Source organism: Dendrobates tinctorius, unplaced genomic scaffold (assembly GCF_039654945.1).
Source record: "Dendrobates tinctorius isolate UK_male_01 unplaced genomic scaffold, ASM3965494v1 ptg000085l, whole genome shotgun sequence".
NCBI classification, from domain to species: Eukaryota; Metazoa; Chordata; class Amphibia; order Anura; family Dendrobatidae; genus Dendrobates; species Dendrobates tinctorius.
Genome location: NW_027361753.1, coordinates 7,461,293 through 7,484,168, shown reverse-complemented (window position 1 = coordinate 7,484,168; position 22,876 = coordinate 7,461,293). Strand labels below are relative to the sequence as shown.

General features: G+C 45.0%; 2 protein-coding genes across 5 annotated transcripts in view; both read right to left on the bottom strand.

Moving 5' to 3' along the window:
• The window catches only part of LOC141097576 (phospholipid-transporting ATPase IC-like), a 119,355-nt gene extending 110,709 nt beyond the window's left edge, over positions 1-8,646 (bottom strand). The window contains exon 1 of the mRNA XM_073584822.1: positions 8,533-8,646. The gene's annotated coding sequence lies outside the window, so the exon portion shown is untranslated. The remainder of the gene's footprint in view (positions 1-8,532) is intronic.
• Positions 8,647-18,016: 9,370 nt separating this feature from the next.
• LOC141097574 (phospholipid-transporting ATPase IC-like) overlaps positions 18,017-22,876 on the bottom strand; it is a 71,806-nt gene continuing 66,946 nt past the window's right edge. For all 4 annotated transcript variants that reach the window (XM_073584819.1, XM_073584818.1, XM_073584820.1 and 1 more), the window contains exons 24-28: positions 21,355-21,438; positions 20,984-21,229; positions 20,350-20,488; positions 20,024-20,154; positions 18,017-18,708 (exon numbers count right to left, since the gene is read on the bottom strand). In XM_073584819.1, coding sequence (XP_073440920.1) covers positions 18,478-18,708; positions 20,024-20,154; positions 20,350-20,488; positions 20,984-21,229; positions 21,355-21,438 — 831 coding nt within the window. In that variant the 3' untranslated portion in view covers positions 18,017-18,477. The remainder of the gene's footprint in view (positions 18,709-20,023; positions 20,155-20,349; positions 20,489-20,983; positions 21,230-21,354; positions 21,439-22,876) is intronic.

Here is a 22,876-nt window from a genome sequence, read left to right as displayed (position 1 = left end):
TGTAGACAAGTCTGGTGTGGCGAGAGTGAAGATTCTGGCTGATGACGAAGCCCAGGTAGCTTGTAAAGATGGAAGGGTTCCATTCTTCATTGTTGGATGAATGGAGCTCCTGCAGAATATCTGAATACTGCTGGAATATTGCGTGGCATACCTAAGAGAGGTAGAGCAGCTAAGATTTGAGAGACATCAGATTAATAAACAGCTGCAGGAAATGCGAAGAAGATGGCGGCCACTTTCAACCCGAGGTATGGGTGGAAGTACTCAACCTGATGAAAAATTGAACAACTACTCTCTGGGTAATAAAGACCATAGGAGAAATTGCCAAATCAGAGACAACCGAAGGTGGCCTGATGGAACAGGACAAGGAGGAGTGTTACAGTGGAAGTGACGGGCTTCAAGAGTGGACCCTCTGGGCCCCGAGCGAGCACGTCAGGTGGGACCAACCCCTATACAGGGACTGTTAGGGACAGGCTCAGGGACCTCAAGTACCGCGACTGCAAGGACTAGGGGTCGGCTCAGGTAGACATACAGGAACTGAGGCAGGGCAAGATGACAGGGAGAAATACTGGAGGAGATGGGTGACCAAGAGGAGCGGGTATGGCGGAGTGCGGAGGAAGGGACGAAGCAGGACACCAGGAGGGCACAGGCTGGAGAAGGATTCTGGAAGAGACAGAGGGAGACACGTGGGGTTAGGAGACACAGAGCTAGCGGTGACAGGCGGTGGTTAGAAGCAGCAAGCAAAAGCAAGCGGTGGCAGACTAGCGGAGGCAAGCGGGGACTAAGTATAAGTTAGGAACTCAATAGTCAGGTGCCTCCACTAAGGGAGGGCAGCCTGAAATACCTGGTGGTAGTTCATGATTGGACCGGGGGTGCTGCCGGGTCAGTCATGCACGGGGATAACTGCAGTGAGGGAGCTCGCGATCCAGCGCTAAGGCGCATGCACGAGGACACTGGGCGTGCGGCCGTCGGGGGTGAGGGAACGCGCTATATGCTGCACGCCGGGGAGGGCTAGAAGGAAAGGCTTCTGGCAGAGCAGGCGCAGCGGCAGAACCCAGAGCGGCGGCGGTGAACACGGAGCTGGCAGCGGCAGATCCCGGGCCGGGAGCAGTGAGCGGGGCGCGGGCAGCGGTGGTAACAAGGAGTTAGAAGTAGTGACTCTTCTATTAGCTCAGTGCTAAGCGACCTAGGCGGGAGACCCTGTAGCGGACGTGGTGCCAGAGAGTCAGACTAGACACAAGGTGTGGGTGTCAGGAAATCGCAACACTGTATTGACCGCCGGGGTGGTCCAACAAAGGGGCAACTCTATCAGATGAGGTGACGTAGTTGGATGGCGGATGGTTCAAAAGGGCTCAGTTACAAGGCCTGACTTTGACAGACGGTTTGACTGTCAGAGAAGTCCGAGAAGGGTCTCTGTCCGGGTGATAAAGTGCCAAGCTCCACAGCTTTAGACAGAGGGGGGAGGTATGTGGTATGGCGACTGGCCATGTGATTAATGGGATGTATCTATCACAGAAGTGGGTGGCCCTGTGATGGAAGCCTGGGCTTGTTTTGGCTCAGCAGATCTACTGCTGGGGTTTACTATACATTGGGAAAGCTTCCAGGTGACTTATAGAGATGGGTGGGTCCAGTCACCTACATCCCCCACCCCAGGGGGTGTGTCTGGACATCCAAGATGGAGCCTGTGTGTTTGTGCACGGGCGGCAGTGCAGGCTAGAGTGAGCCAGGGCGAGGAGGCCTGTGAACTACCTCCGGAGTGGACGCCTCTGAGGATAAGAGATATCCAGGAACTGGTGCGGTGGTCACGGACAGTTAACGGACACCAGTCCATGTTAGGCTCTCCAGGGCTCAGTGAGGACTGTGGGAACTGTGGAGCCGAAAGGTTGAAGGATGGTGCACGGGGTGCTATATATCACCAAGTACCTGAGCTTCAGTTTATGCTGTGCCTTAATAAAGGGAATGGACTTTTTAACCCTGAATATTTCAGCGTATTCCTCAACAACCGGCCAAGTGAGTACTCCCCGTCCACAGATAGTGGAGACACGTTACAGTGCTACCATCTATTTCAGACAAAATTGTGTTCCAAAATTCAAATTGTGCTCCTTCACTTCTGAGCCCAGCTGTTTGTTCAAACAGAGGTTTCAGACCATAAGTGGGTTATCAGTGTGCTCAGAAGAATCTAGGTAACAAATTGTGCTATTCATTGTAAAGGAGAAAAAACTGAGGTAAAGTAACATTTTAGAGAAAGATTAAAAAAATTTTCATTCGATTTTGGATTAATTCCTGTGTAGCACCTAAGGGTTAAAAAAATTCCTTACAGAAGTTTTGAAGTATTTGGATTTTAAAATGGTATCACTTTTGGGGATTTTCCAATTTATAGGCCCCTCAAAGTCCATTTAAATCTGAGTAGGCCCCCAAAGAAACAGGTTTTGTAAATTTCTTGAAAAAATTAGAAATTGCTCCTAAAGTTTTAACCCTTCTATCATCTTAAGAAAATAAATTGATGTTTTGAGAAATGATGCAGATGTAAAGCAGACATATGGGAAATTATATTTTTTTTATCGTTTTGTACAGTATGACTACCTGGTTTAAGGATATAAAAATGAAAGTTTGAAAATTGCACATTTTTCTAAATCTTCACCCCAAATTTTCACAACTAAGCACAAAACATATTGACCTAAAGTTACCATTAACATAAAGTACAACGTGTCATAAAAAAAAAATCAATCTCAGAATCACTAGGATATGTTGAAGCGTTCCAGAGTTATTACCACCTGAAGTGACATGGTCAGATTTGATAAATTTGGCCTGGTCATTTAGATTAAAATTGGCTCAATCACTAAGGGGTTAAAAGGATGGAAGGCCTCTGATACGATGAGAGGTTGGAAAAGTTGGGCTTGTAATGCTTAGAAAAAAAGACGCCTCAGAGGAGATCTCATTCACATATATAAATATATATGTGTGGTCAATATAAAAGACTGACGCATGGCTTATTCCTTCCAAAGACCATACTGAGGACCAGCAGGCACTCATTACTGGTGGAAGAAAGGAGATTCCGACAGCTGAATAGGAAAGGGTTCTTTACAGTTAGAGCAGTCAGACTGTGGAATGCCCGAAAACAAGAGGTAGTAATGGCAGACACTATAACAGTTTTTCTAGAAAGGTCGGATACTTTTCTCACAACGAATAGCATCGTGGGTGATAATCTAGCAACACAGAATGTACAACTGCTGGAGACAGATTAGCCTTGATGGACCTGTGTCCTTTACCATCTATGTAACTGTAGTCGGAAGTTTTGCTTTTTCAGCTTTAGGCGAGAAATTACTAACCCAACATAAAGTCAAGACCAGAATGACAAGAATTTGGTGTAAAACTCTAAAACTGGGCGTAGGAGGACAATAAACTTATCAAAGATGCCGGGAAGTCATATCCACATGAAAAATTCATAGCTACAGTCTCTGCTTCTCTACCGTATTATGGGACTGCTTCAATCAATGGTGGGAGTATTGATAATATATTTATCCCACTAGTGGGTCCATTGGCTTCTCAGTTCGGCAATACATGGTCACGTGTCATACTCTACGATCATCAATGGGTCTCACCGGGAAGAGCAATGTGAAGTCAAGAAAGGAAGAAAAACCAAGATCACCGGGGATCCTAAAATTTAAGGCCCTCACAGTCTGTACATGGAGCACCAACCTCATTAATAGATCAAACCACAAACTACGTCTACATCATTGTGCTTCATTTTAGATACCTAGGCTGGTAGATGTATGAGAAGGTGTAATTACCGGCATGTTCTGAAGGCGAACCCGAGCAAATGCACCTAGGAGGAAAACTCTTCCCAGTGTTTCCATAGGCAGTCGATGAGCGCACCCGCATACAGTGTTACACAGCTAGCTGGCGCCTGCTACGACCAAAGCTAACACCGATCACAGCAGTCTAACCTCTTAGATGCCACAGTCAATCTTCAGAGCGGCACTTAGGAGGTTGGAAATGGAGGAAGGTGTCCCTTCCAACACCTATTGACCCCCTTCTTTTTCCCAGGGAGGTACGATTGCACAACGCTAATGACCATGTCATTGCAGCTAGGAAATGTAATGTAGACCCCCATGTCTGCCATTTTTGTGCCATTTTTGCACACGTGCTACTGAACTTTAAAGGACAGTAGTCATTTTACACTACACTGCAATATTACAGTATCGCATTACACTGCATTGTTCAAAACAATCAATAAAAAATTATTTAAAAATTGAAAAAATTACATGCTCGTTCACATTATCCATCCTTTCACCAAAACATAAAACACAAATTAAATTTTTTGTATTGCTGTTTGCACAACTGTCTGATTTAATAAAATATTATTAAGACTTAACTAATTTGTTGCCTGTCGAACCAATTAAAAAAAAAATCGAAATGGCATTAGTCCCTGTCTTTTTGGTTACCTCGACTCCCCCCCCCCCCAAAAAAAAAAAAAAAAAATTGAATTATAGAGAGGTCAAAAAGATTTATAGACCCTAACATGGGACTAAAAAAGTGACAGCTGGTGATGAAAAAAAAAAAAAAAACAACCATGATACAATTCCTTGAATTGAAAAATAAGAAACAAAAAAGTTATAGGTCCTGAAAGGCAAGGACTCTATTGCCCAAGAGCCCACATAAACCTGGGGCCGGCACTGTGGCAACAATATTAAGAGAGAGATGAGAGGGACTGTCTAAGGCCACGTTCACACGTTCAGTATTTGGTCAGTATTTTACATCAGTATTTGTAAGTCTAAAACAGGAGAGGAGCAATCAGAGGAAAAGTATAAGGGCTCATACTCACTTGTGAGAAATACGGATGAGTGCAATCCGGATTGCACTTGGACCAATGTTCTTGAATAAGTGACATCTCATCTGTGATTTTTTTCTCAGCTGAAATTGGACTGAGAAAAAAATGGCAGCATGTTGCATATTGCTGCATATCTCGGACGAGACTCGCCAATATAAGTCAATGGGTGCGAGAGAAAAAAATCATACAGCACTCGCACCATGCGAGTGCTGTCCGATTTTTACTCACCGGTGTTCTTTGAAAAGCCGGCAATTCATGTCCAGCTACTGTAAAAATCACACTGACAGCTCACAAAACAATAGATATATACACATAGAATACATACATATATATATATATATATATATATATATATATATATATATACAGCGAGAGAGATACACAAGTCAGTGACACATAGACACTGCTCAAAAAAATAATGCGAACACTTAAACAACAGAATATAACTCCAAGTAAATAAAACTTCTGTGAAATCAAACTCTCCACTTAGGAAGCAACACTGATTGAGAATCAATTTCACATGCTATTGTGCAAATGGAATAGACAACAGATGGAAATTATCAAGACACCCTCAATAAAGGAGTGGTTCTGCAGGTGGGGACCACAGACCACATCTCAGTACCAATGCTTTCTGGCTGATGTTTTGGTCACTTTTGAATGTTGGTTGTGCTTTCACACTCGTGGTAGCATGAGATGGACTCTACAACCCACACAAGTGGCTCAGGTAGTGCAGCTCATCCAGGATGGCAAATCAATGCGAGCTGTGACAAGGTTTGCTGTGTCTGTCAGCGTTGTGTCCAGAGGCTGGAGGCACTACCAGGAGACAGGCCAGTATACCAGGAGACGTGGAGGGGGCCGTAGGAGGGCAACAACCTAGCACGAGGACCGCTATCTCAGCCTTTGTGCAAGGAGGAGCAGGAGGAGCACTGCCAGAGCCCTGCAAAATGACCTCCAGCAGGCTACAAAGGTGCATGTGTCTGCACAAACGGCTAGAAACTCCACGTGGATGGTCTGAGGGCCTGACGTCCACAGATGGGGGTTGTGCTCACAGCCCAACACCGTGCAGGACGCTTGGCATTTGCCACAGAACACCAGGATTGGCAAATTCACCACTGGTGCCCTTTGCTCTTCACAGAGGAAAGCAGGTTCACACTGAGCACATGTGACAGACGTGACAGAGTCTGGAGACACCGTAGAGTGCGATTTGCTGCCTTCAACATCCTTCAGCATGACCAGTTTGGCAGTGGGTCAGTAATGGTGTGGGGTGGCATTTCTTTGGAGGGCTGCACAGCCCTCCATGTGCTCTCCCAAGTTAGGGTAGCCTAACTGCCATTAGGTACCGAGAGGAGATCCTCAGACCCCTTGTGAGACCATATGCTGGTGCGGTTGGCCCTGGGTTCCTCCTAATGCAGGACAATGCCAGACCTCATGTAGCTGGAGTGAGTGAGCAGTTCCTGCAAGATGAAGGCATTGAAGCTATGGACTGGCCCGCCCATTCCCCAGACCTAAATTCGACTGAGCACATCTGGGACACTGTTGCTATCAGTGTGTCAAGAGTGGGAGAAGAGGGTTGCATTGACAATCCAACACAATGGGCAGCACTTTGAACACATTTTATAAGTGGTCATAAACTTGTAAATAACTCATGAAAGAATAAAGTTACGTTAAAATCAGGCACACCATTGTATTTCTTGTGACATTCTCAATAAGTTTGATGTGTCACATGACCCTCTGTTAGGCATCGGATTCCTGCGGCTACACAGCAGGAGTCCAGAGCCTCACATACTGCTTCGCAGCAAGTTACTCCTGAGGCTAAGTCCCTCTGCCGCTCCTCTGAGCATGCTCATGAGACGATCTCCCATTGGAAGTCGTGAGTCACGTGCTCAGGTCCTTCTCCTGATCTCATTGGTCCATCTCAGAGATCTGGAAGGTCCCGCACGACTATAAAAGGTTGAACCCAAGCGCTTTATACCGCGTCTGCCATTGTTTACCATTGTTTACCAGCGGTTTTAGCACCTACTGCACGGTGGACCCCGAGCGGCGAACGCACTTTATTACTTATTTATTTAGTGCGTTCCGCCGTTCCTAACACCATAACTTCCCATTGAAAAAAATAAAGTTGGATCCAAAATGGCCAACCCATCTTGAAAAGTTTCCCCCCTCCAATATACTAATAAACTAATGTGCCACAAACAGGAAGCTGATATCACCAACCATTCCCATTTTATTTAGGTGTATCCATATAAATGGCCCACCCTATATATACAGAATATATATATGTATACCTTATATATAAATATAATATAGATATATAATATAACATATTTACAATATATGTAATATAAATATAGTTTATATATACTGTATATAATATATACATATAACATGATATAAATAAATAAATAAATATATAATATATATATATATATATATATATATATATATATTATATATATATATAGCTCTGGCAAAAATTAAGAGACCTCTTCCAAATATTCAGTTTATCTGATTTTTCTCTTTATAGGTATAATTTTTGAGTAAAATATAAATTGTTCTTTTAGTCTACAAAAGTCTGACATGTCTCCAAGTTTCCAAGCAATAAATTTAGTGGGGTTTTTTTCTGAAAAAGAGAAATGGTCAAAATAAAAAAAACAAAAAAAAAAAACAGTGCTTTTAGACCTCAAATAATGTAAAGAAAACAAGTTCATAATCATTTAGAAACAATAAATGTTTTAACTCAGGAAGAGTTCAGAAATCAATATTTCGTGGAATAACCATGTTTTTTAAAAAACAACTTTCATGCGTCTTGGCATATTTGCCACCAGTCTGTCTGCATAGCTATTGCTGGCTATAAATTATAGGGGGACCCCACGCCATTTTTTTTTTTTCCATGAAATAATCATTAATTAAATATATGTCCATAATTTTGCACACACATTATAGTAATTGTAATTGTCTCTGACATGTGTGTGTGTGTATATATATATATATATATATTTTACTGTAATATATATATATATATATATATATATATAAAATATACAGTGTGTGTTTTGAAGAATATTTTGTTTTAAAACAATGTGCCAATGACAGAGAACTGCTGCATGCAAAAGCTCATGTTAAAATCGCATTGCATACAGATTGCATGCGCATGTTCCGTTTAAAAATCTCAAAGAAACCGCATGACAATCGCATGGCACACGTCCGTTTTTTCGGTCCGAAAATCGGACCTTTTTTTTTTCTCACAGATGGGTATTAGCCCTAATAGAAACACGTCACCACTTCAGTATTTATCACCCACACCGGGGTTTAGCTGCAAATACTGATGTAAAATACTGACCAAATACTGATGTAGCTAAATGATGCGGAGAGAGAGAGTGAGAGCGAGAGAGATGGAGCAAGTGAGAGAGCGACAAGGAGAGAGCAGGAGACAGATGGAGCAATGCTGAATTAGCTTTTTCCCCACTTTGCTATAAAACATATTTTGAGTTTTGATAGCGGAGGCGTTTTCCGTCCGCTCTGAGCACGTGAGAGAACAATGAGCCGGGCTGATATCACAGCTCTTCTGATCCCCTCACACGTTTTGACTTATCATCTAAATGAAACCTTTAGACCTTCCTTTCGTACATCGGAGACATGGACACCAAAGATGATACGACTCTCCTAAACTTACACTATAAAGCTAGAAATCCGCCACGTCTTACCTTGCGAGTCCTCACTGTGGAGAAGTCCTGGAGTAACACATCGGTCTGTAGACACTGGAAGGTGTGACCATGAAGAATGATAACTGCTGTTGTCAGGGATTGGACGGACGATCGCGGGGACAGCGACACAAACAAGTTCTGCAGGCTCATTCTTTGTACCTCCAGGTGAAGACAAGACGCCAACAGGTAGGGGAACTGACTATATACTGTATTCTAGAATGGAGAAACACTCCGAGCAGGAGGTGATCGGAAAATATCTCAGACGCTTTCCATTGACAGTTTTTTTTTTCTCCTTAGGGAGGCTTCACATTTTTTGGAAAAAACCGAAACTGAAGTTTTTTTTGTTTTTTAAAGCCAAAACCAGAAGTGGATCCACTACTACCTTTGGCTTAAAAAACACTTTCCAAAATGTAAGTGGTGTTTTTTCCCAAAATAAAACACAGATTATAAAACCATGTGGGAAAATATGAGTGGATTGTTGATGTGGAAATGTGGTGAAAAACCTGCAACAGAAAAACATATCAACGCAGCTTTTTTGCTCAGTTTTTCGACAAGCTGAAAAATCCACATTAAAAACTGTCAAAAAAAAGAATAATCTACTTTTTTTATCCAAAGGTTTTTTTATTAAGTTTTCTATGTATACCAAAGGAAAAAAAACAGTGCACAGAATTGTTAGATCTTATACGGCTGCAAATAATTGGTGGCATCACAAACTATATGTGGTAGATGTATATTAATACTTTTTATGTGGGGGTCAGGGATGCACAAGATTTTTTGGACCAAGGGCCATATTGCCATACTGAACCAATTCGAATGGACGCAAAACAAAAGTGGTATTTGCGTGAATACATAATCAGAACCAAGTCTGAGTAATAGATAAGGATTTAGATAGCTTCTGCTAAAAAAAAAAAAAAAATAGTGTGAACACACCCGAACTTACATTGAGTTTTTGGAGCAGAAAATCCACCAAATACACCTCATATTCATAAAACAAAGTATTTTGGATTTTTCAGTTTCAACATGAATCACGTTATAGATTGTAACATGATCAGAACCACCACGAGTACTTGAATGCAGAGCCAGAACCACCACCAGTACATGAATGCAGAGCCAGAACCACCTTAAGTACATGAATGCAGAGCCAGAACCACCATCAGTACATGAATGCAGAGGTAGAACCACCATCAGTACATGAATGCAGAGCCAGAACCACCTTAAGTACATGAATGCAGAGCCAGAACCACCTTAAGTACATGAATGCAGAGCCAGAACCACCATCAGTACAGGAATGCAGAGCCAGAACCACCATCAGTACAGGAATGCAGAGCCAGAACCACCATCAGTACAGGAATGCAGAGCCAGAACCACCACTAGTACATGAATGCAGAGCCAGAACCACCATCAGTACAGGAATGCAGAGCCAGAACCACCATCAGTACAGGAATGCAGAACCAGAACCACCGTAAGTACAGGAATACATCACCAAGCTTAGTACAGTGAACAATTGCAGTTTCAAGTCAGAGCCATATACAATATACAGTTGGATCACGTGAACTCTCAGTATGTCTTTAACAATGGTAAGAAGATACTGGGAGTTGATGCTACCAGAAATCATCAGCCTGTGGCCCATACAGGAACCACAGTACTGATGAGTCACAGGCAGTATCACAAATAAACATTTACAACCAGGTACCTTATATGTGGCATCTGTTCCCATCTCTTTTGTTTTCAACCTTTTTGTTATAGCACAGATGCCATGATGAGATTTCAGGCCCATAGCTTATCTCTCCAGACTTCCTCTTCTCGATTCTTCTGAAGCACTTCCCGATACGGTGCCCCTAAAAATAAATGTATCGTTATACTGCCCCATAAATAAGAATATCTCCCATGCGGTGTCCCTGAATAAATTAATGCCTCTCACTGTTTCCTATACAAAATATCTCCCACACACGGCCCATCTCCATAATATCCTCCTATTGCCCCTTTCCATAATATAACTCCCCACACTGTCCCTCTCCATAATATACCCCCCACACGTCCCCTCTCCATAATATCCTCCTACTGCCCCTTTCCATAATATAACTCCCCACACTGTCCCTCTCCATAATATACCCCCCACACTGCTTCTCTCCATAATAAATCCCCCACACGTCCCCTCTCCATAATATTCTCCTACTGCCCCTTTCGATAATATATCTCTCCACACTGTCCCTCTCCATAATATACCCCCCCACACGGCTTCTCTCCATAATTTATCCTCCACACTGCCCCTCTCCATAATTTATCCTCCACACTGCCCCTCTCCATAATATAACTCCCCACACTGTCCCTCTCCATAATATACCCAACACACCCAGCACCTCTTCATGATATCCCTCACAACACCCAGCTCTACATAATGTCCCCACACGCAAATACCTCTCAATAATATCCCCCCCACACCCTGCAGCTCTCCATAATGCCCCCCACATTGTTTCTCTACATACTGTGCCCTCTTTACAGTCCCCTCCCTGCAGGCCATATGTTGTGCAGACCTGCTGTGGTGCATTTGATGGTCAAATTTGGAGCCTTATTTTAGGCAGAAATGCTCCAGAAATTGAAGCTGTAAAAAACACATGGGAAAATAAATGCGTTCTTCCCATTGATTTCAATAGAAAAGGAATTCAAAGAATATTTGAAATTGTTTTTAATGTAAAACTTTGGAGAAAATCTGCTCCAAAATCCACAACTAAATCTCAACCCTAAGGCTATGTTCACACAGAATTTTTGGATTGGATCCTGTACAAAATTGTCCTCAAAGAAAAGTTCCTAAATGTTGGAAAACTTTTATTATTCATTTCTTTGGGAAATTCAATTTACTGTTTATATTAGAATTTTGTTTTTCCTGAAGAAGTTTTGAAAAACAGCAAGTGAACAATTGATCTAATGTATGTAACTTCTTTGATACTCAAGGAAACCTCACCAAAAGTTAGGCACAGTCCAATTAGGGGGCTATATTAAAAAGCTCTAAAAGGAAAAAAAAAACAAATAAAAAAAAACAAAAAAAAAACTTCGAAACCTTCCGTAAATGAAAAACGCTTAAAATAAATGATTGTTTCCATTTGAAAACTGTTTTTGAACACTTCAAAAAAATTCTCAGTTGGATTGTAGATCTGGTGTCTGATGGTGCCAGTTCACGTGAATTACTGTGCATGGGCTAGAGAGGACTCGGTAGCCTGCAGTCAGCTGAATTTAAATGTCCATAAAACAGTCCGAGTATGGATCGGCCACTGTTCTCCTGACCTAAACGCAACCACCTATATGCCTATGAGGCTGTTGCGTTTGGGTCTGGAGTCCCATGGCCGTTCCAGATATCACGGTTCCCGACATAAAAACATATCAAAACTATATGGCTTTGTTCAGAATTCGATAACTATGATTGCTTTGTGCCAAAAACAGTACCACCCGTTTACAGGTCATGTGTGGTATTGCAGCTCAGACTTATTGATTTCAACGGCGAATAGCTGCAATTACCAGATGTAACCTGTAGACGACTGTAGTGCTGTTCATGAAGGAAAGCAGCCATCATTTTTCTAATATTGTCCTATTCCAATCAAGTCACCATTACTCTAATATTAAAAGACAGTTACAGGTAATATCTGTAAAGAGTAAATCCTTAAAAGGCATAATCAACAGAGATTAAGACATATTGAAAATCAGGAATGTCAAAAATAGGTATTAGACCTACCGGTAATGATGTTTCCAGGAGTCCATCCTGACAGCACCATGGAGGACGTCCTCCTCCTCCTTACAGGGACAGGAAAGCACACGAGAGGTTAAAAGGCCCCCGTCCCACCCCTTTCCCTCAGTGACTTAACAAGTACCACAGCGTGGATAATGCTATAACTCTTTTAATGGTATCATCATATTACATCATATGACATAACTTAACATAACAACCTATCCGGGAGGGAACTACCCGTGCTGTCAGGATGGACTCCTGGAAACATCATTACCGGTAGGTCTAATACCTATTTTCCAGGACGTCCACCTGACAGCACCATGGAGAGTACCAAAGCACCTCCTCAGGGTGGGATCACCGCCTGGAGAACTTTTCTCCCAAATGCGGTATGTTGACCTGATAGCACGTCAACTTTGTAGTGCTTGCAAAATGTATTCAGGCTGGCCCAGGTTGCCGCTCTACAAATCTGCTCGACTGAGGCGCCTGCGCGCTCGGCCCAGGAGGCTGAAACTGCCCTAGTAGAGTGGGCCCTTAAGGTATCTGGTGGGCTGGCGCCTTCCGACTGGTAGGCATCTGAAATTACTGATGTGATCCATCTTGCGATGGACGCCTTAGAGGCTTTTCTCCCCCTATTTTTACCCCCGAAGAGGATGAACAGGTTTGAGTCAATACGCCAGTCATTGGTGGCCTCTAGATAGCTTATAACTGCCCGTCTTACGTCTAGGGAGTGGAGACGCTGTTCTTTCTCATTGCGGGGATTGCTGCAGAAGGATGGTAGCACTATCTCCTGATTTATATTCTGGTAAGAGGCTACCTTGGGGATAAAAGCCGAATCTAATCTTATATGATAGTCTCTGATCTGGAGATATGGATCCTTGGTGGACAGGGCCTGGATATCCCCTATTCTTTTGGCCGTGGTGATGGCTACGAGGAAAGCCGTCTTTCGAGAAAGTCGAAATGGACATTCTATCACTAGGCATGTAGGGGTCCCTACATAAAGATCTGAGTACCAGGCCGAGGTCCCAGGGCGGGGTGAGCTGCCTAATTGTGGGGTGAAGACGCTGCGTGGCCTTAATGAATCTTACCACCCAAGGATGGGAGGCTAAAGGGTAGTCGAAGAAGGCGCTCAAAGCCGAGATCTGGACCTTTAACGTGCTGGGTTTAAGCCCCTTATTATATCCCGACTGCAGAAAGTCTAGGACACTAGGGAGGTCAGGGGTACCTGCAGAGAGGTCGGACCTGCCACCTTGCAGGCAGAATCTCTTCCATATTTTTCTGCAGATTGCGGATGTTACCGGTTTCCTGCTGGCCAGTAGAGTGGATATGACCTGCTCAGATAAGCCCTTTGCTCTCAGGATGTCCCTTTCAGGATCCATGCCGAGAGGCGTAGCCTTGCTGGGTCTGGATGGCGAATCGGCCCCTGGTGGATAACATCTCCCTTCAGGGGTAGCTCGACTGGGTTTCCTACTGCCATGGCTCCTAGCAGCGGAAACCAGCTTCTCTTTGGCCAGTATGGCACTATTAATATCACCGACGCGCGGTCCTCGCAGATCTTCATGAGTACCGCCGGTATCAGCGCCAGTGGTGGGAATGCATACAAGAGGGGTTCCGTCCAGGCCTGGCTCAGGGCATCTACTCCGTCCGGGTGGTCTGCTGGGTTCAAGGAGTAGAATCTGGCGACCTTTGAGTTCTTCCAGTTTGCAAACAGGTCTATACTCGGGGTCCCCCAACGCTGACAAAGCTGATGGAAGATTTCTTCGTTTATTTCCCACTCTGTCGGGCTGACCCGCTGTCTGCTTAGATAGTCTGCTACTACGTTCTGAGAACCCTCTAGGTGGATTGCCGTTATGGAGAGGACCACCTCTTCTGCCCAGGCAAATATTCGTCCTGCGAGTGCCTGGAGTGGTCGATGTCTCGGACCTCCCTGGTGCTTCAGGAATGAGACTGCCGTTGTGTTGTCGGACAATATCCGGACATGTCGATTTCTCACTACCGACCGGTTCTGACGCAGGGCTTCCCAGACCGCATAGAGCTCCCTGAAGTTGGAGGATCTGCTTCTGATGCTGACCGGCCATCTTCCCTGAAAAATTCTCCCTTCTACGTGGGCTCCCCATCCCCACGTACTGGCGTCTGTAGTGATTACCACGTACAGCGAGGTTGTCCATAGCACGCCCACCTGTAAGTTCTGGGGCTGTATCCACCACCGCAGGGATCGTCTTACCGTGTCTGGTAAGGATATGGGCCCGTCGAGAGAATCCTGACGCCTGTTCCATCCTGCGAGGATTTCCTTTTGCAGGGGCCTCGAATGGGACTGGGCCCATCTGACGCATGGAATGCAAGCCGTCATCAGACCCAGAACTCCAATGCACCTCTTATGGAGGAGCGATGTCTCAGTAGTCCCTTGACTCTGTCTTGAATTGTCTGCTGCTTTTTCCTCGAAAGCCGGGATATTCTGTCTCTTGAATCCAGAAGGACTCCCAGGAAGATCTTCCTGCTTTCTGGCTTTAGGTTTGACTTCTGGTCGTTGATCAGCCAGCCGAGATACTCCAGTGTTCTGATCGTTCAGCTCCTGTCCTGGATGAGCCTTTCTTCTGATCCTGCGACTAGGAGAAAGTCGTCTAGTCGTCTAGATACGGTATTATAATGACTCCCTGCTTTCTCAGGTAGGCTACCACCTCCGCTACCAGCTTTGTAAATATTCGGGGGGCCGAAGCCAGCCCGAATGGAAGGCACTGGAACTGGAAGTGGCAGGTCCGGGATGGTAGACTGATTATGAATCTTAATAAGGTTTGAGATGCGGGATGGATGGGGACCTGATAGTATGCACTCTTCAGGTCCAGAGTACACATGACAGCATCCCTGTCTATAAGTTGAATCGCTGAGTGTATTGATTCCATTCGAAACCTTTTGTATACCACCCAGGCATTTAGGGGTTTTAAGTTTATGATTGTTCTGGCCTCACCAGATGGTTTTGTAATGGAGAATAGGGAAGAGTAATAACCTTTTCCCCTCTCCTGCTGCGGAACTGGCACTATGACCTCTGACCGGAGCAGGTCCTGTAGATCTGCCCACATGGTAGAGTTTTCCGAAACTACGGTGGGGGCGATGTATCTGTCGGGGGAGGGGAATAACATTCTATGCTGTACCCTTCTGTGATGGTTCTGAGGACCCACCGGTTCTGCGTTACCTGGCGCCACCTTGCTGCGAATCGTCGCAGTCTTCCCCCGACACCTATGGCGTCATTGCCTTCTAGACCTGTAGGATGACGCGAAAAGAGGGGCCTTGCTTCTCCCCCCTTGGCTCTGAGTGTTTCTAAAGGAGCCCCTGCTGGATCTACCCTGGCTCCTAAAATCAGTCTGTCTTCTGAAAAAGGACCCTCTACGAAAGGACTGGGGACGCTTGGGTTTTTCTTCTGGAAACCCCTTGTTTTTGCCAGACACCTGCTCTAGGATGCTATCTAGAGCTGGCCCGAACACCCTTGAGCCTGAAAAGGGGATGGAGCAAAGCTTTGCCTTTGAAGCGTTATCCCCAGACCAAGACTTCAGCCAAACCGCTCGCCTAGCTGCGTTGGAAAGGGAGCTGTTTATGGCTGCGAATCTTACTGACTCGACCGATGTATCTGAAAGGAAAGCAGTGGCTGATTTCATCAGAGGGAGGGAAGCTAGGATCTCAGATCTAGGGGTCTTTTTGGATAAATGCTCTTCCAACTGCCCCACCCATAGGAACATGGACCTGGCCACTGAGGTGGCTGCTATGTTAACCTTAGTAAGGGCAGCTGCCGATTCCCATGTTCTCTTTAACAGAATATCCGCCTTCCGGTCCATCGGGTCTCTGAGACTTGATGAGTCCTCGAAGGGGATGGCGGTTTTTTTGGTCACCCTAGCTACAGGAACATCGATTTTAGGAATTTCCTCCCACAATCGTGTTTCCTCTGGGTCAAAGGGCAGTCGGCTCTTAAAGTCCCGAGACAGTACAAGTCGCCGTTCTGCCTCTTTCCATTCTTCTAGGACCATTGTCTTAATGTGTTCGCTTACGGGGAACAGTTTGCTTCCGAGCGACCAGTCCCCCAAACATCAGGTCCTGTCGGGACTGCGGTTTTGGAACATCCTCTATCTGCATGGTGTTCCTTACCGCCTGCACCAAGTCCTCGGTGTCCTCTAACTTAAACAGGTATTTCCTGCCTTGGTCCCTCCTGTCAGTCGGGATCTCCCCCTCCTCGGGATACAGCTCCTCTCGTATGTCCCTCCGTGCAGGGACAGGAAAGACACTGAGGGAAAGGGGTGGGACGGGGGCCTTTTAACCTCTCGTGTGCTTTCCTGTCCCTGTAAGGAGGAGGAGGAGGACGTCCTCCATGGTGCTGTCAGGTGGACGTCCTGGAAATTATGAGTGTGGGGTCCTCCGAAACTTTATCGACCAGCAGAGGGAAAGTAGACAGCTGTGGGCAGGTGTTTACAAACAGGGAGGGGGTAATACACATGGAGCGTTCCAGGCTATATCAGCTCACAACTGTATGCTTAGCTTTCACTGGATATAAAAATGGAGGGACCCCCCCCACCCAAAAAAAAGGCGCATACATAAGATGCGCCAATTCTGGCACTTAGCAACGCAAGTGGGAAGAGTGAGGCTAAGTGTGGTAATAGTATTGAGAGTTGATGTCAGCTTTGTATTGTATTGGCAGCCAACATTAAGCCCGGGGGTTAGTAGTGGAGAGGTGTCTATAAGACGCCCCCATTACTAACCCCACTGTTGTAATGTAATTTAAAAAAAATCTTGAATAAAGTCCTTTATTGATATTAAGGCACTGACTTTTTTAAATTTAAAAATAAAAAAACAATTTATGTTGCAAAAAAGACGCATTTCACTCTTGCAGCAAAGTGAATCTCATGCACATGCTGCAAAAAATGTGCCAAAAAATGAAAATATTTTGTGCGATTTTTTTTCTGCCAACACTCCAGTATTTGTAGTAGAAAAATCTGCTACGAATACTGAACGTGTGCACATTCCCTTAAGTTTGTATATGGACAAGTCTCATTAAAAAGGGAATGTGCAACCTGGTTCGTGGTCCTCAGACTGCAAAAGGCAGAAATTGGATCATGGCTGCACGATTGCAGAACTCAAGATGATTGACAGGTTTCTCCCATAGCAAAAGACTGGAGACATCCCCCTTTGGAGTCACAGGCCGTGCAGGACTAGGGACCCCCAGGGTCCAGGAAATATATATCTGGCTGCAATTGAGCAGCCCCGGTCTGATTCATTCTGATTTGGGCAGCATGAAACTAGTGACAGATTCCCTTTAATACTAGAACGTTGCACTCAGAAATTCCACAGGGCAGGGTGGGAGCTGCAGAGTCTGCCCTTGTGAGTTCATTGTCAGTAGCTGGATCCACACTTTATAAATGGCTATTCATGACTTGCAGAGAGTGTATTTAGAGAAACAGCACCCCCCATGGGTTGATATTAGTACAGCAGTCAGATAAATTAGTTTTTTATGGTGGGGTTCACCTGCCACCTCCCCAAACAGAAACAAAAGTAATAGAGGAACAAGGCATTAAATGTTTAATTCAGCTACAGCGCCTCCGCAGGAAGAGCAAAGCATTACATTTTTCCAAATGAGAAGGTACGAGCCATCTGTGTAATGCACTTCTACGTACACCCAGAAATGCACCTTTTACTGCAAAAAAATCATATTTTCTTGCATGGGGGGGGGGGGAGGTTCATCCAAATGCATTTAAGAAAATCATGTTTTAAAAAGAGAAAAATAAAAACATTTCCTGCAGTTTTTTATTACAATTTATTAACAATTTTAAATAAGGCGAAGGCTAAAACGTAAACAGTATCGTCACAGATTTATGTGCTCGTAATAAAAGTCTCCCTCCCTGTCCCGGATGAGAGATACAAAGCAAGTCCGCAAGTCCCGTCTTCTTTACGTGCATTTAAAGGGGTTTGTCGCCCTCTATAGGAGAAAGATTGCATTACTGCAAATCAGCATTTGGCGCCTCCTAAAGGTTGACGAACTAATCGTAGAAAAATGGATACTGAAAAAATTGGTACCCAAAAAATTCACAAAGCGAATAGTCTCCAGGTTACATGTACAGTCTGTATTAAAAAAAAAAAAAAAAAAAAAAAAAAAAAGTCCTGAGCATGAGGAATGCTTTTTTTTATAAAAATATATACAAAAATCCTATGTGCAAGAATCTGCATAAAAATGCAAGGTCAAGTATTCATCATATAGTTCCTGCCGACTGGATGTTTTCTGCTGCATTGGCTGCAAATACAGCATTAACTGGAGTCCGTTTTTTTGGGATACTGCGTCCGGAGGCGATTAGTTCAGCGTAGCCCCTCTGGTGTGAGAAAGCGTAGGCTGAGCGTCTACCAGAAGCGCCCCGTCTGATTGTGCTGATTCGCGGTCTCCACTGAGCTTCCTCGGTCTTAAATTTCTTACGATTTTTCTGAATCTATGAAAAAAGGGGGAGAAATAAACCGTTTGTCATCGTTCTATTGAACATTTTAGACTGACTAAGACAGATTACAGCAAACGAGTAAACCGGTCACTTTCTTCCGTAAGATGAACACACTCTTCTCCATCTGCCATCACTCATTAATTGACGAGACAAGAGTGTTCACTTTCTGTTCAAGACATGACACTTGTATCAACTAAAAGAGGTCACTACATGCTGCAAAATCAACACCCTCCTCTCCTGACATTTCCATCACTCACAATCACAGAGTCTTTCATTCTCTTCTACTTCATTTCATTCCTCCGAACATATGAAGCCCTTTCCTTACTGCCCTCAAAGTCACTGCCTCCTGCGAGATCAACACAGTCATATTCTTCTGCTGACAATATTCTCATCAACTCAATTTCTACATTGGTGTTTTATCCATATCTGTGCAATTTCTTAGCCCGCATCAAATATTTTTAACCACATAATCACAAATTGATAGGTCACTGCCTGCTAAAAGATCAGTACACACCTCACCTACTGCGGTCATCAGTTCCATTGGCTCCTGCACAAAGTGTGTTGTGTCCCCTAAGTCTAAACAACCCTATCCTTACTAACATAATAATATTGCATTATTAGACAGGTCACAGCCTCCAGAAAGATCAACAGACTCCTCACCTACTGCTGTCATCATTTCCATAATCTGCTGAGAAGAAGCGTATTGTGTCCTGACCAATTAAGCAAGAATCCTATCCTTACTAACATAGTGACCTGTCAAATCATACAGTAAAATTATGTCAGTAATTATAGGGTTGCTTAGTTTGTGGAGACACAATACACTTTTACCCACCAGATTATGGAAATGATGTCAGCACTAGGTGCAAGTGTGTTGATCTTGCAGGAGGCAGTGACCTGTAAAATCATGCAGTATAATTGCCTCCTAGAAGATCAGTACACTCGTCACCTGCTGTTGATGCCTTCATTTTTTGTTAGTTGCTGGGAAAAATGTTATGTTTGCCCATCGACTAAGAAACACTATCCTTATTAACATAATTATAGTACAGGTCACTGCCTCCTACAAGATTAGCATACTCCTCACCTGCTGCAATCATTTCCATGATCTGCTGGGGAAGTGTAATGTGTCCACACTGACTAAACAACAACCTTATCGCTACTAATATAAATATACTGTTTGATCGGACAGGTCACTGCCTCTTGCAAGTTCATCACACTCCTACCCCGCTGCTGTCATCATCCCTATCTCTGTTAAGTGTAGCACGTCACATCCCCCATCCTTTAGGATTCTAGACGAAAGCACAATACTTACTTTATCACTTTCTGATGGTTGCAAGATTTTGCTAAAAAACCTTAAGGCAACAACAGGAAGCAAACACACTGCCACCGTAAGAATTATGGTCAGCCAGAGGTATGGCTGCCTGAGTGCATTAGGCGCTGCACCTGTAATGCGAGAACAAGGGTCAATGAACGCGTATAGAATTCTCAGTATGTCCCTGAAAAAGTCTTTGAGATAAATTCACACATACCCCCTTCCACTCCCAAATCCCTGGCTGTTGGATCACTAGATGGTCGTGTACGACCATATGTCCTACATGAAACAGATACTCCGTGTCTTACATGTAATGAGGGACTCACCGGTGAATATGAATTTGGATGGGAACAGAACGTGGATTCCTGCACTGTGCAGGTCAAACATGATTCCAAAGTAGATGGCAATGCTCCCAAATACGGAGAAGGCATTCACAAAGGTCCAGTATGAGGTGTCCAGACCGATCTGGAAAATAGAATGCATAACAGTCACATTTTACCAAGGTTTGCAGATTTTACCATATTTAGTGAATGGATAACCCCCCCCCTCCACAAGGCCACATACAGCAGGTGCTACCTCACCCAAGGGGCAACCAAAAGGCAGGTACTCCACCAACACCAACCCATCCCATCAATTAAAAAACAAAACAAAAAAAACAAAGCTTGAAAAAAAGCAGACGACCCTCCGATCACTCCCAGGGCTCAAAAAAGTAGCCCCCCTACAGTCACCAAGAAAGCAGTTCCTTCACCCAAAAGACCCCAAAAAGTAGGTACTATCCCACCCAAAGGATACCAAAAAAAGGGGACTACTTTAACACCATCCCATCCACTCCGGGTAGAAAAAAAAAAAAGGAAAGGAACCCCTTCCACCAATCCAAGGCCCAAGAAAATGCAGGGGTCCTCCCCCCGAGGATCAAAAATAGCTTGCAGGTAACATTTCCATTTCCTTTCTTCCCTTTACCTGAAAATTGACAGTGATGATCAGAGCCGTCGCCGTCGTCACTGCGAATGACTGGTAATCTGATGGCGCCTCCCCGTCCTGCCCCATGGTTAACAAGAAGGCTCCGTATGGGATGAAGAAGATGATGAGGGAGGTCACCACGCCATGGAACAGGCTCAGGAAGAACTTCTTGTAGTTGAACAACAGATCTTTTTGGCCGGGGATATACAGACGTGGGAAGCGCAGACTCAGCTTATCACTGACATCCTGGAAGGAGGAACAGATCAGATGGGTGGACACATCCGGATGGACGGATCTTCCATTCAACACATAAATGGTTTATGAAGACGAAAATCCAAAGTCTACGGACGGCGTAAACCCGTGCGACTCACCTGATCCAAGAGGCCAACAAGAAGGACTGGGAGACTGGTGTACAGGACGTTGTACAGCGCAATAAACCAATCTTCATACACCGTCTGGAGGAAGAAAGCGCGAGGACATACTAAGGCATACCCAAGTCTGTCTACCATATGATTGTACATACTTTCCTTTTTTTTTGCTATGAGGTTGCATTAAACATTTTGTACAGTATGGCTTTTACAGACTTTTTCTACGTTGCTGGCTGCAGAATGAGTTATCTGAGAGTCCATCAGGGAGCTCCTTCTGATAAATTTTATATGTCTTTTTCTGAGCTCCACTTGGGCAGCTTATGACCGCAGACAACTAGAAAGTTAGGCTCAACTTTGATGTGGTCAAAAAGATCAGCACAGAAGAGTTCAGAAAAAGACAGATGAGAGAAGCCAAGATTTTTATTTTTTATGCTTTCGAAAAAAAAATTGTTAGTTCTTTTAAGTGGAAACAGCTTCAGGAGAGTCTCCTTTTTGGGGGAAGATTTTGTCTTTTTTTCCTGCAGAAGTTTCAAAGTGGATTCCTCATTGGAAATGAATAGTAAGAGCTTTCCGAACTTTATTGAACGATTTTTCAAGGGGATTTTAGAGCGGATCTGATGCAAAAACTCCTAAAAATGGTGTGTGTGGTACTAGCAGGTACGCAGGCTGCAGTGTCGAGACGCGAGACGGTTTTGTGTTTTTGGTAACAACTTTTATAGGTTTATAGGTAACTATCCGCAGGGATAGTCTAAGCAACCGACCAAAATAACAAGAATTGTCCTCGCAGGGACTCAATACAAGCCAACACGGAAATCTAAGAACACGACTAAGTCCGGCAAAGCCGGTCACTATAGGGCCGCGGTATGGCCGACTACGGGTCCTTAACTATATAGTGTCACTTAGCCGGCTCGACGTCCCTCGGCGTCCCAGACAATGGTTCTTCCGCGTAGCAGCCCCTGGGCCCAGCCGCTGAAGATCTTTCATAGTCTTCGAGCGTTCCAACGCTCCGGTGAAGCAGGGGCACAACAGGCCCTGGAGGAGTCTTTGGACAGATGGGCCGCAGCCCTCGGATAGGGGCAAGCAGCGGTGATGCGGGGTGGCGACCGGCAGGCCACCTGCGCAGCCAGCAACTGCAACGGAGGACCCGCAGCGAGCAACGGCCCGGCCCTTGCCGCGGACTGGAGCGGGACAGTGGTGGCCGCTGACGGCACAGAACTAGCCATGGGTAGAAGCGGGGCGGCTGCGGGCGGCGGGAGACAGGCCGCAGCCTCGGGCTGAAGTGAGACGGCAGCGGCCGCTGGTGTCCGCGGGCAAGAGCAAGGCGGCAACGGCCGCTAGTGTCCGCGGGCAGGCCGCAGCCACGGGCAGGAGCGAGCCGGCAACGGCCGCGAGTGACTGCAGGCTGGCCGCAGCCGCGTGCTGCAAGAGGGCGGCAGCGGCCGCTGGTCGACACGGGGCAGCGGTTCTCGGACGGTCATCTCAGCGCCGTCCCACTGATGTCCAGGGGAGTCTCTCTCCTGTCTCT